At 58.4% G+C, this 12,665-nt stretch overlaps 1 protein-coding gene across 1 annotated transcript in view; it reads right to left on the bottom strand.

The window, feature by feature from the left end:
- Positions 1-5,463, bottom strand: part of COL18A1 (collagen type XVIII alpha 1 chain) — a 109,157-nt gene extending 103,694 nt beyond the window's left edge. Inside the window, exons 1-2 of the mRNA XM_070489020.1 lie at positions 5,321-5,463; positions 5,136-5,230 (exon numbers count right to left, since the gene is read on the bottom strand). Of these exons, the coding sequence (XP_070345121.1) occupies positions 5,136-5,230; positions 5,321-5,331 (106 nt within the window). The 5' untranslated portion in view covers positions 5,332-5,463. The remainder of the gene's footprint in view (positions 1-5,135; positions 5,231-5,320) is intronic.
- Between the last annotated feature and the right edge of the window lie 7,202 nt (positions 5,464-12,665).

The following is a 12,665-nucleotide window of genomic DNA, read 5'->3' as shown; positions in this document are numbered from 1 at the left end:
CACGGGCCATGCCAGGAGCAGCAGAGAAAAAGCGCCCTGCCCGCTGGGGGCTTCCTATCTCCCCGAGCAATACAGTAGCTGGTGCAAGGATACAGTGTGCGGTGCAGAGATACAATGTGTTGATGTAAACACACAATGTACGGGAGAAAAACACAAATGTAGGTCATGCACAGTGTGTGGTGTAAAGGGCTTTACAAAACGACCACCTGCTGCTCACAGCACCCAGGGAAAAAGGAGCTATTCATGCCCCAGGTTGGGGAAGGAACCGAGGCAGCGAGGGGAGGTGGTGCCACAGGGTCAGGCCCAGCTGCCCCAGGCCCTCTGCTGCCTCAGGAAGGGGCCAGGCCTGCTCCGACCAGCCCTAACGTAGGCTCCTTCCCAGAACAGCAGGAGACAGGGAGGAGCTTAGAGGCCCAGTGATTCTCAGGAAGGGGCCCAGCCTGGCAGAGGGCTAGTCCCAGACCCTAAACCATCAGGGCTGGGAGGCCCTGGGGGCGAGAGAAGCCACGGGACTGGCCAGGCGGGCAGGGCTGTGGAGGTCCCAGAGCACACTGGAGGCACCCCCCAACTGTTTTCATTGCTTTTCCGGGCCACTGCTGTCAAAATGTACCAAATTTAATTATCTTGCAAGCATGCCGGACATCTATTATAATTTTCTCAATATTTTACCCTTCCCCTCTCACCAGCCAGCCCTGGCAGTCTAGTGGTTAAGATTTGGTGCTCTCACAGCTGCAGCCCAGGTTCACTTCTGGTCAGGGAACCACACCACCCGTGTGTCGGTTGTCATACTGTGGTGGCTGCGTGTTGCTGTGATGCTGAAAGCTACGTCACCAGGATTTCAAATACCAGCAGGGTCCCATGGTGGACGGGTTTCAGCAGAGCTTCCAGACTCAGACAGGCTAGGAAGGAGGACCTGGCTACCTACTTCCAAAAAAACTGGCCATGAAAACCCTATGAATAGGAACAGAGCATCGTCTGATACAGCCCTAGAAGGTGAGCAGATGGTGGAGAAAGAGGGCAGGGCTCCACTCTGCTGTGCGCAGGGCCGCTAGACTCAGAATCCACTGGACGGCACTAGCAACCACCACCTCACCAACAGCATCAAGTTTCGGGGAGCTTTACGTGTCGGGTCCTGTGATGTCCACCTGAAGACACCAGCCAGCTGGCGCTTGGTCAGCTGTTCTCTGGAGAGGGGCCCCTCTGCTGGGCACTTTGTCTGGTCCTCTCACAATTAACCAGAGTCTCCGAGGACAGGGCCAATGTGAGAGTGTGATATCTGTGATCGGCCCTCCCAGGCAGCTGGGCAGCCACAGCTTGACCAGGGCTACAGATGGGCCTGTGCCACGGGGTGATGGCCGACCCACTGCAGACAGAGCTGGTCTGCAGGCTGCTCATCAGCCACAGCTGCAGCAGGACCGGCTCGCCCCGTGCCATGCCCTCTCTGATCCCTGAGTGCTGAGGGGAAGTCAGCCCCGGTCCTGGAGCCTGCCTCAGCCGACTGCCCTTCCCAGCAGCCCTCAGGCCATTCAGGAGAAGAGGCTCGCTGGACATCAAACCAGAAGACTGCGTTTTCCCCCATCCCATCACTCACCAGCTGTGAGTTCTGGGGAGACCCAGTCCTTACCCAGAAAGTGCCAGGGTGGGCTAGGGTCTCCAACACACACTCCATCACTGGGCCCTGGAGGGGCTTGGCATGTCTTGACCCGGCAGCCTGGAGAGTCTGATGGAGCCCCGTTCAGGGGGTGGGTGGACAGCACATTCCTGAGAAGCACCAGGTCACCGCCACCCTGGACAGACAGCTGAGCGGTGGGATCATCATGGGGACTCCTCCCTCTGGGCAGTCCCTGGGGGGCAGCTCCCCATCCCAGCTCGGCCCCCAGGTCTGCCCTCTGCAGCCCTGGAGCTGTCTCAGGAGAGGGCGGTGACCCACACCAGAGGACAGGGCTGGACACCACACAGGCCCCTCCAGCGCTCCCAGGGGCCCAGAGAACCCAACCTTTTCAATAATCCGGGTGAAGAAAGAAAGAGGCACTTTTGGTGGAGAGAGAGCAAGTACGTGAGCATGCATGTGTGTGCATGCGTGTGTGCACATTTATGCGTGTGCATGAGTATTTGAAGGTGAAGCCCTCGGCCGCGTGCTCTGGATGGAGTCAGCCACACTCCTAGGTTTCTTGCACAGGATTCCCCCCTCTCCTCCTTCTTTTAAGGGAAAACAGGAGTACCCTGAAAAACAAGTTCTGCTGAAATTCAAAACTGTCTTCGGAGGTGCTGCCCCTGAATCCTGAAGACTTCCCAGTGGGTGAGCCTGGGCGGCAGCTTCTCCTAGAAACAGGCCTGCAGTGGACAAGCGTGCTCCCCTCAGCTCAGGTCCAGCAGCACCCAGGAGGATGGACACCCACGTGCGGTGGGGCCCAGGGCCTTGGTGATGTCCTGTCCGAGCCCACTCCTAGCAGGCCCACCGAGGGAAGCCAGGGTGAGGGGCAGGGACCCTGCACTCAGCCTGGCCACTTGGCTTTGTGCCAACTGACAGAGAGCAGTGGTGAGAGGGGGCGGGATGTACAGGCGGGGATGGGGGAGCTGACAGGTCACATGGGGGACGAGCCAGAGACAAGATCCTCGTGGTGCAAAGCATCCTGCAAATGCCGGCGGGACACAGTGCTTCTTCCTCAGCCCTGACTCGGAAGAACTGACTCACAAACACTTCCCACGGGTGGAAGGCCCTTCACCACACGTGGGTCCACAGACACCCACCAGGCAGGGGCTGCAGGCAGCACTGAGCCCCCAGGGCCCTAAGGACCACTCAGCCATGGTGCCACCAGCTTTCTGGTTAGGAGGGAAACGCAGAAAACGCCACTGAAGAGCATCAGAATCACAGCGACCAATCCGAAAACAAAACAGCCGAGGACTATTTTTTGGAGTTTCTCTTTCCGGTCAAGCGCAGCACAGACACAGATATGGAAAGGCGCATCATTTCTGGTCAGAAAAAAATCTGCACATCAGCAAGCTGAGCCTGAAGCCTCTGATTCCCAAGGGTGACTTCCAAGGGTTTCTAGAACAAACTAAGCCCCTGCTAAGTCAGGATGTCACACACAGCAGCTCTTCTCCAGTAACACCCGGAGGGGTGGTTTTCATCCCATTTCGAGGGGACTTGGTCCCAGCAGGGAATGGAATCCGCGTTCTCCTTCGAGGGGGAGGGGCGGGTGGGCAGCACACAGCCCCTGCTGCGTCTGCTTCCTGCTTTAGCCTCCAGGGTACCGAGACGCCGCATTCCATCAGGCACCTCGGACTCGGCCTTCCTTCCCACAGGACCAGGGGCTGCGCAACCCCCACGGGCTGCGCAACCCCGGCTGCAGCCACATGGTGGGACGCAAGATAACACACACACCACTTCGAGAACTGGAAGTCTGCATTCACTCAAACAGCTTACTCTTAGATCTCGATATTTCGTCCCGCTGATGCTCACTGACCTGGTTCACACTTCCCACTCTAAGGCAGACAGTCATTACGCTCAACTCCTTGAGGACAAACTCGGGAGCTGGGCGCTCCAGTGTCCACTTTTCTCTTGGTTCCATGATGATAAAAGAGACCCCAGGCTTCCCAATTCCCACACATGCAGCCCCAGTCAGGTCTGGGCCCTGCAGGCATCAGCGTCCCCAGAGCAGCTAGCAGTCTGAGGGGTTGGCCCTGAGGCCATGATTAACGGCGTGATGTGGCCCAGGGTGGTCAGTAAGAACCCAGGCACCACAGAAGCAGGTAAGGACAAACAGCTCTCTAAATATTCCCTGGAGTGAACACAAATAAATTAGGAATTATCTGCTCTCCAGCCAACAGGTGCTTCTCAGCAGATCTTATTTATAAGGTAGTTACTTTGTAAAAAGTCTTTGCAGCTATTAAACCTGGTGACCGACCGACTGGAAACAATGAAACAAATCATAACTTCTCTCTCCCCAGAATGAGTTCCCTCCAGTCAGGTCCCTCCTTCTCGCCAGCTGTGGCAGCAGGTGTGTCGCTCCGAGGCGACCACGGTCAACATCCTCCTGCTCTCCCTCCGATGAGAGGGCTGCCTGGAAGCAGCCACAGGGCACCGCCTTCTGTTTCTACCTGCGATGAACCCAGGATTCTGGCGGCGGCGGCCCCCCTGGGGTCTGGCATTTCCCCCCTCGCCACCTCCTCCCCTGCCTTTGTTGGGCTTCCCGGGAAGAGGACCTGACCGGCCGCGTGGTTAGGGACAGGGTCCCAGAAGCTGGTGGCAAAGGGAGTTTCGGCGGCGTTCCTGCCGCACAGCTGACTGTCCACGCGGGAAAGCGGCGGTGCCGGCCGACAACGGACTTCTGCGCATTGTTCTCGGGCGACTGCGCTCGGCGCTCGGCCGCATCAAAGGGGACCGCGCGCAACCCGACACCGCGGCGGGCCCGGGGACAGAGGCCTGGCGGCCGGGGCGGCGCACAAAGGCTGGCCCCGGGGTAACCGGGTGGTTCTGCCTCAACAGGTTGGGAACTCCACGACGGCGCTCGGTGAGGCACCGTCTGCCCAGGAGACCTGCCGGACCGCGCGGCCACTCCGGGGCCGGGAGGCGCGACCCACTGTGGCCGCTCAGGCGCTGGGAGGGACGAGGCCAGTGACGGCGACACAGGCCCGGCGGGAGGGAGGGCGGCGGGTGGCCCAGCGTCTCTGGAGCCACCGCGCGTGGAGCAGCCGCCACCACGACCACAGCCCCAGCCCTTCGCTGGCCCTCGGCCGGCAGAGCGGTCCGCCGAGCGCACCAACATCCCCGCGGAGTCGCCGAAGTTTGCTCACAACGCGAGGGACTCGGGGCGCGGGCCGCCTGCACGACCCCCAGGCCAGCCCGCTCCTCGGTCCCGCGACGGCCGAGGGGGCACGAACCCCCGCAGCCAGAGAATGAAAGGCCGGCGCGGGGCCCTCGGGACGCGCGGCCCCGGCCCGACCCCATCCCCCGCCGGCCGCCGGCCACCTGCGCGCGTGGGCAGAGCCGGGGCCGCGTCCGGGACCGAAGCCGAGATGCGCTGGAGGTGAGGAGGCCGCCGCCCCGCTGGGACCGGCCGGACACCGCACAAGGCGCGGCCGGAGGCGGGCGGGCCTGGCGCGCCAACTTTCGCGTCGCCGGCGGGTCTTACCTGGCTCCGCGGAGGCCGCGCGGACCCCGAGCAACAGGACCAGGGGTGCGAGCACGTCCAGGAGGCGCCGCCGCCGCGGCTGCAGCCAGAGCCACCTGCGGGCGACAGGCCACCAGTTAGGGGGCCGCGCGCGTCCCCCGCCCGCCCGTGCGACCCCGCGCCCCCGCCCGCCCCGCTGCCCCCACCTCGGCGCCATCTCTGCCGGCCGGACGGTCTGCGCCGCGGATGCTGCGCCCTCAGCCGCGGTGCGCCCGCTCGGCCCGCCGCGCTCCGGCCGCCGCCGGGGACGGGCAGGGGGCGGGCAGGGGGCGGGGCGATGGGGCGGGGGACCGGCAGGGAGCGGGGGCGCCGGGACGGACCGCCCTGGACCGGCAGGGGGCGGGGCGCAGAGGGCGGGGCGGAGGAAACGGGCCGCCAGGGACTGGCAGGGGGCGGGGCGCAGGGCCCGGGGCGCAGGGAGCGACCTACGCGGGGCGGGGACCGGGCGGTGAGCGGGGAGGGTGCGGGGACCCAGGGACAAACCCGGCGCAGATGGGGTGCGGACCGGGCAATCGGTGACTGGCCGCTGCCCCGGGTCCCAGCAGCCGGGGGTGGTTCTCTCCCCGGCCCCGGTCCCCAGCGCGCCCCGGCCCGCACCCCCAGAGGGAGCTGCCTGCTGCCGCTGCGCGAGGCAGCACGTGGGGTCCGGGCTCCGAAACCCGGGTACGGCCGAGGACACTCAACGTGTTAGCCCGCATTTATTCGAGAAGGTGTCCTCCGCGGCCCCTAGGGGGATTCGCTCTCAGGCCCCGAGTCCAGTGGGGGCAGCGGGAAGGCGGGCGATTTGAACAAAGACGTTTATCTCCAGGGGACGGCGGATGGCGGAGGAGGAAGCTGGGTGCTCCTGCCCAGCCTCGTGGGCGCAGAGGCCGCGCCCTGACGGCATATACACCTCGCCGCCCCCGCGGGCTCGGGGCCCAGACGGTAGCGCTCCCTCGGCCCGCCCACTCCCACGCGCGTCCCCCGCCAACCCCCGTGGGGTCCTGCCCCCACTTTAAGAGACGCGAGCGGCGGTGAGAAGCCCAGGCCGCCCCACCCGGGCGCGCCCCCGCCCCCAGAACCTGGCCCAGGAGGCCCCGCTCCCTTCGGAGGCCCCCCTGCCCCTTCCCAGCTCCCCGCGGCTCCAGGAGTTATGGCCGCTCTGGGTCCATTTCCTCAGGCCGCTGCTCTGAACGCCCACCTGACCGCAGGCCTCGGGCTCTTTCCTCCGGGCCGCTGTGCAAGGGGTCCTGTCCTCAGACCCACCAACAGGCCTCTCCAGGACAGCCCCTCACACCCAGTCTTCCAGTCAAGCGCGTTTCCCTGGACCTCGGCCCCCCCAGACCCATGGCCCTTGGCTCAGGAACTTTTTGCTAAGCCTTCTGGATTCTCCCTCCCTGACCCTTCCTGACCGAGTTCATCTCCTGCCTGGACCCCTGAGCAGTGTCTGCAGTGTAGACTCCCGCCTGCCTCACCTCTCTACACTTCCCTCTCCCCCCCAACCCACCCACTAGCGCATGGCCCTGGACGCATCCCCTGAACCACTGACTTTAGCTTCTCCAGCCCAGAGTCCAAGTCCCTGGCCTGGCCAAGCGGGTGCCCTCCTCCCCGACCGGGCAGCTTTACCCCTGTGCCCCTCTCACACACCTCGAACATCTACCCACTCCTGGCCCTCTCCACCACCACCTCCCTGAGCCTGGCAGCCCGGGCGCTTCTCCGGGACCCTCCTGACAGCCCGACAGCTGTCCTCAGCACCCCTTCCTGTCTGCTGGCTGGCTCTCCCCCAGCAGCAGAGGGGCGTGTCACCTCCTCCTTCCCCCCTTCCTCTTCAAAGACCCCTGGCCCTGCCCTCCTGGCCCCTCCATCATGGTCTGCCTGTGCACCGGTGGTCCTTCTCCAGATTGGATGAGAAGGGTGTTCGTGGTCCACAAAGGGGAGAGAAGTCAACCTGCAGGGCTGTGGCCCATATTTTTTAAAACGAAAGAGAACAGCATGGAGTACAAATGATTAGCACACTCTCTTTGGCCAAACTTCTGTTTCACATGTGGATGGAGGGGTTCATGTGGTGTGTGTGTCTGTGTCTGATGGGCGTTTGTACAGTGGGGGTGGGGGCATCTGTCTATGTGCTGTGTTTGTGCAAGCGTGTGTCGTGTGTTTTGGTGACTATGTATGATGCATGCATGTGTGCCTGTTGCTGTGTCCACGCGGCTGTGCGTGTGGTATGTTCACGTGTGTGGCAGACATGTCCTGGGTCCTGATGGCATCCCTTCCTGCACCTCGTGGTCCATCCTTCCATCTGCCTGTCCATCAGTCCATCTGACAGTGGGGCCAAAGCCCTGCTCCGGGGGCAGGAATTTGAAGGGCTGGGGCTCTTGCATCTCCCATCTCACCCGCCCTCCAGGCCCATCCTACTTCCACCCAACCCCTCCCATCTTAAACGGATGACTCACCTCTGCAGGTGTGACTGATGCTGGCCCCAGGGCCTGTCTGCGGCTCCAGGAAGGGGTGGTCGGAACAGGGGGTCAGTGGGGTCAGGCCTCTCCCACCTCCTCCCCTCCCCTGGGCTTTCCCACCTCTCTGCGCACCAGCAAGGGGGAGCCCACCTTTGCAGGCTTTGAGGGGAGGGCCAGCTTCAAAGATCGTTCCGTGTAATGAAAAGTGCTGTCAACAACAAAACGTACAAAAATGAGGCTTTCTACTGTGAAACTGATTGCTCAACGCATAGCGGTAAAACGACGTATTTTGCACTCATTTTTTTCCCCTGTATCTAACCATAGAGCCATTGCTATATGTCTCCACAGTTCCCAGGGAATCACATCTGGAAAAAGATGGAAAATATTTTCACATAGGAAAATATTAGTTTTATTTTTTCCTTTCTATATACAAGAAATATGTGATCATTGTAGAAAAAATAGAAAATATAGATGTGCACATAGCAAAATAAGACCCAGATTTCGCTCAGCTAACTCTGTGCTGTGGGTCTTTCTGCCCTTGTCTACGAAGACTCCGGGTCAGTGGGAATGTGCACAGCCCCGAGGTGGGCGCACGCAGACCGCCCTCTGGGAGGGACAGACACAGGTCAACTCATCCAAAGGCAGGAAGTCCTGGCTCTGCTGAGTGCTGGGGAGAGGGATCCTTGGAGGATGGTTTAGGCAGCAGGAGGCGCCCCCAGGCCATTGGGGACTCCAGGCCAAGGGTGAGAGGCTATCCAGGAGCAAAGGCCCCGGGTCGTTGGAAGCACGTGGCCTGGAGGAAGGGCTGATGCTGCGTGTGCACGGTGAGGTTCTCAGACACGTGGCATGTTTGTAGGGTAAGTGGAGAGGGCGGCTGTGGAGTTGAAAGAGAGACGGGGAGCAGGCCTGGACTCCAGGGTCCCCGCCAGCTTTCTCATCTGTTCCTTGTATTATTTTCATCTCGCTCCACGCTGCAGGTCTCAGGGCTCCTTCCACCAGGAGAAATGATAGAAATGACAGACTTGCTGCGGTTGTCCCCATCTCATCCCCGAGAGATGCCCTCATGGTCTCATGGACACCGTCCAGCCGTTCCGGGCAGTCACTGCACGATGCTTGATTGACAGTCCCGCCCACAGCTGGAAGCAAAGGCTCCGGGTCCACTCACATGCCACGCTGGTGTATTTCTGTTTTTGTTTTAAATTGACACAGGGTTTCCCAAAACCACAGGGGATTCCCTCAAGCCCGGAGCCTCACCATGGGGTGTCTGTTCTGCTGTGGGCAGGTGGGTCCTGGCGTGGGGACTGTGGGTTTATGCAGGGAGAGAGAGGTGGGAGACACAGGGGAGGGGCCACCATGGCCAGGTGACATGGGAAGGTCAGGACATCAACCTCTGCCCAGGCTGTCCCTTCTCCCTGTGTCCAGAGAGGCACCACCAAGCTTTCTGCAAGCTTCAGAAGTACCTTTCACCAGGAAAGCAGGAAGTTTGCAAAAGCAGAGCAGGCTGAAAAGCATAGTGTTTCCGGAAAGTGTATCTAGTTGATTCCAGGTCACGCACTTCAGCCCTCAGGCCCTGAGCACACCGTCCACCGGTGTCTGAGATGCAGCTGGGGCTGCTCAGGGCCCAGCCGTGAGGATGAGTGGACGCAGCCCATCGTGGCTGTACACCCTGGCCTCTGCTGGGCTCTCACTGTCCCCAGGACTCCTGCACTCCCGTCACTTCACTCTGTTGCCCTGGCCTGTGTTCCCCGAGCCACCTGTGACTGTATGAGCAACAGTCTGTATTTGCTGGTTTCTGTGCTCTCTGGCCACACAGCTGGTCCCCCACCTGGCGCCCAGGCCACGCACATGTGTGTTCGACCTTCTGGTGTTTGCCCCTGCAGCCGTGGGGTGCGGGCTGCCTCTGGTGGAGGCTCCATAACACCTGCTGGATGACAGACCTGAGGAGCCAGCTGCCTTCCGCGGATCTCAACCCTCCCCGCTGGGCCTCACCGTGGAGGGCGGCTCTGCCGGGCTTCAGCCTCTGACCAGCCCGACCCTGGGCACTGCGGCTGGGCAGCCGACGGAGAGGTTTTCACGGGGGGATTTATCCCGGCAGAATTTGGAATCAGCAAGTGAACAATGAGACGCCCATGAAATGGAATATTATACTCCCGTGAAGAAATCTGATGAGATAAATGTTCACGTGGAAAAGCTGTCCAACACCACGCCGGCCCCGTGGTGCTGAGATACGAAACAGGCATGTGAGGAAGGTGACGAGCCCGACTGTTGGGAGTGGTTACCTCTAAGAGATGGAGTCGCAGGGAGCTCCAGGCTTTTCTCTGTTCTCTTCCACATTGTCAAAGGTTCATACAATAAACGCTTATATTAATTTTATTTTTTTTAATTTTTTTTGAGGAAGATTAGCCCTGAGCTAACTACTGCCAGTCCTCCTCTTTTTGCTGAGGAAGACTGGCCCTGAGCTAACATCCATGCCCATCTTCCTCTACGTTATACGTGGGACGCCTATCACAACATGGCTTTTGCCAAGTGGTGCCATGTCCGCACCTGGGATCCGAACTGGCGGACCCCTGGCCACCAAGAAGTGGAATGTGCGAACTTAACTGCTACGCCACCAAGCCGGCCCCTATATTAATTTTAGAGTGTGACTTACCCTTGTTCTACTGCTGCAAGAAATGTCTCAGCTCAGGTTGAGTCAGCGGAGGGAAGGGAAGGGGTCCTGGAATTCTCAATACCTCACCTAACAACCTGGAACGTTCTAGTCCTCAGCACGGCCTTGTCCCCATGGAGAGGCACTGAGGGACATCGGTACAAAAGGAGTCACACCACCCTTTGTATCTTGCACGGTGTTGCCAACACACACGGGTGGAAGGAAGAGGCCCAGGTGATCCTCTCGCCCTCCCATTTCCTGGCAGCTTGGCAGCCTTCCACTGCAAACAGCACAGCCCCGTGCTTCCTTCCTCAATGCGTGGCCCTGGCAAAGCCTCGTCCAGACAAGTCAATCACAGAGCGCCACCCTCACTCCACTCCAGAGGGGCTGGGGTGACTGCTCAGTGCTAAACAATCCCCAGATACTAATACACGCCCAACACCACACACTCACACACACACACACCCTGGGTCTGTTCACACTCAAGATCAGTGTTAAAACATTTCCACCCCTCCGCAACTCCTGACCCCACTCAACCATGGGAGTGGCCTTTATCCTCCTCTCCCCACCGCACCCTCACTGTCGACAGCACCCCCTGCTCAGATCTCAGCTTGGCTGGCCGGTCTGAGCCAGCCGCCCAGCACCCGACGCCACGTGGCGCCGGTTCATTTTCTGCAGAGCACTGACGGCTGTCTGATGTTCTTCTTCCTTCATTTGTTCATGTATTCGTCATGGCCTTCCACCTCCCTCCACTGGAATTCAGGCCCCGGAGGGATGGCTTCCTGGCTCTGTTCACCACTGAACCAAACGTGGGAAGGAAGGAGCGAGTGCAGGCGCATTGCAGGGGTGATGCCGGAGCCCCACTGCACAACCTTCAGGAGGGACTGGCTTGTCCCTACCCCAACCTCCAACCTCCTTTCCCCGGCACCCTCCCCACCCACCCTCACCCCCGTCAAAGTGTGAGCCACTGGAGACATACAACTAACACAGAATCATAACTCACCATAAAAATCCAAATGTTACCAATAAAGCTGAAGTCCCGTCTGACCTGCCTCCTCATCTGTCTCCTGCCAAGTGTGGTCTCTACTGGTATCCTTCTGCTGGTTTTAAAGAAATGCGTTTTGTAGATATTTGTTACTCTAGAAATATGGGAGGTCGTCTTGTGAAATTTTGAAGGCATACACGAGATAATACTCATGGTTCTAAAACTTGCTTTATTAACACAATATATGTGATAGCTCTTTCCATGTCAGTGTATATAAATGTGTTTCGATGACGGCACTCATATTCCATGGTAGGGAAATGATACTTAGTGATCCCACCATTGATGAGACCCAGGTTGTTTTCAAGCCTTTGCTTAAAATAATGTACTGCCTTGAAAAGAGGTGGAAACTGAGAAAGAAGGAAACAGAAATGCTAAAAATGAAAAGCACAGTAAATGGGATGAAGAATGATCTCGACAGGCGCATCCGTTAACTAGACTCAGCCAAGGGGAGAACGGGGCGTCTGAAAATAGGTCCACAGAGATTGTCCCAACTGAAACACAAAGAGAGACAAGAACGGGGGAAAAATGGAGCCGTGCATACGAGAGCTGAGGGGCAATTGCAGGCAGTCTACTGTACGTGTCATTGGAATCACAGGAGGAAGGGAGAGACAGCAAGGGGGCAGAGGAAATATTTGAAGAGAAATGTCTGAAAATTTCCCCAGATTAATGACAGACACCAAATCATAGATCAAAGAAGCAGAGAGACATGCATCAGACAAACGATCCCAAAAAGTAAAACAAACAAGTAAACAAAACCAAACAAAGCCCCACATGCACAACATATTCAGCCTACTGAGGAAAAAAAGCACAGAAAACATCTCTACGGCAACCAGAGCAAAAACACAGACACACAACATGCAGAGAAACAAAGATAAGATTGCAGCAGCATGCTGTTCCGAAGCCACGCAAGCTGGAGCATAATGAATCTTTACAGCCCTGAAAGAAAAGAAGTGTTGATTCAGAATTCTATACATTCTACATATGCAGTGAAAATATCTTTTAAAAGTTAAGGATTAAAGAAAGACTATCTCAGTCCAACAAGAACTACAGGAATTTACTGCTGGCATACCTACTCTACGAGAAATCTTAAACGACGCTCATCAACCAGAAAGAATATGACATGAGTCTGCCAGCTGAATCTTCACAAAGAAATGAAGGTTACCAGAAATGAAGAAATGAAGATAAGATAAAAATTTCCCCTTATTTTTAATTGCTGTAAATAATAGTTACTGTCTCAAGGAGGAATAGGAGTCCTGTACTGTGTTGATAGCAGGCACAAAAGTAAAATGTATGGTAACAACATCAGGAAGGATGGGAGGCAAGAACTGGGAAAATATTGTTGTAAGGTCCTTACACTACTCTGTGAA

This window comes from Equus asinus, chromosome 18, assembly GCF_041296235.1.
Source record: "Equus asinus isolate D_3611 breed Donkey chromosome 18, EquAss-T2T_v2, whole genome shotgun sequence".
Taxonomy (NCBI): domain Eukaryota; kingdom Metazoa; phylum Chordata; class Mammalia; order Perissodactyla; family Equidae; genus Equus; species Equus asinus.
This window is presented reverse-complemented; position numbering and strand designations above follow the sequence as displayed.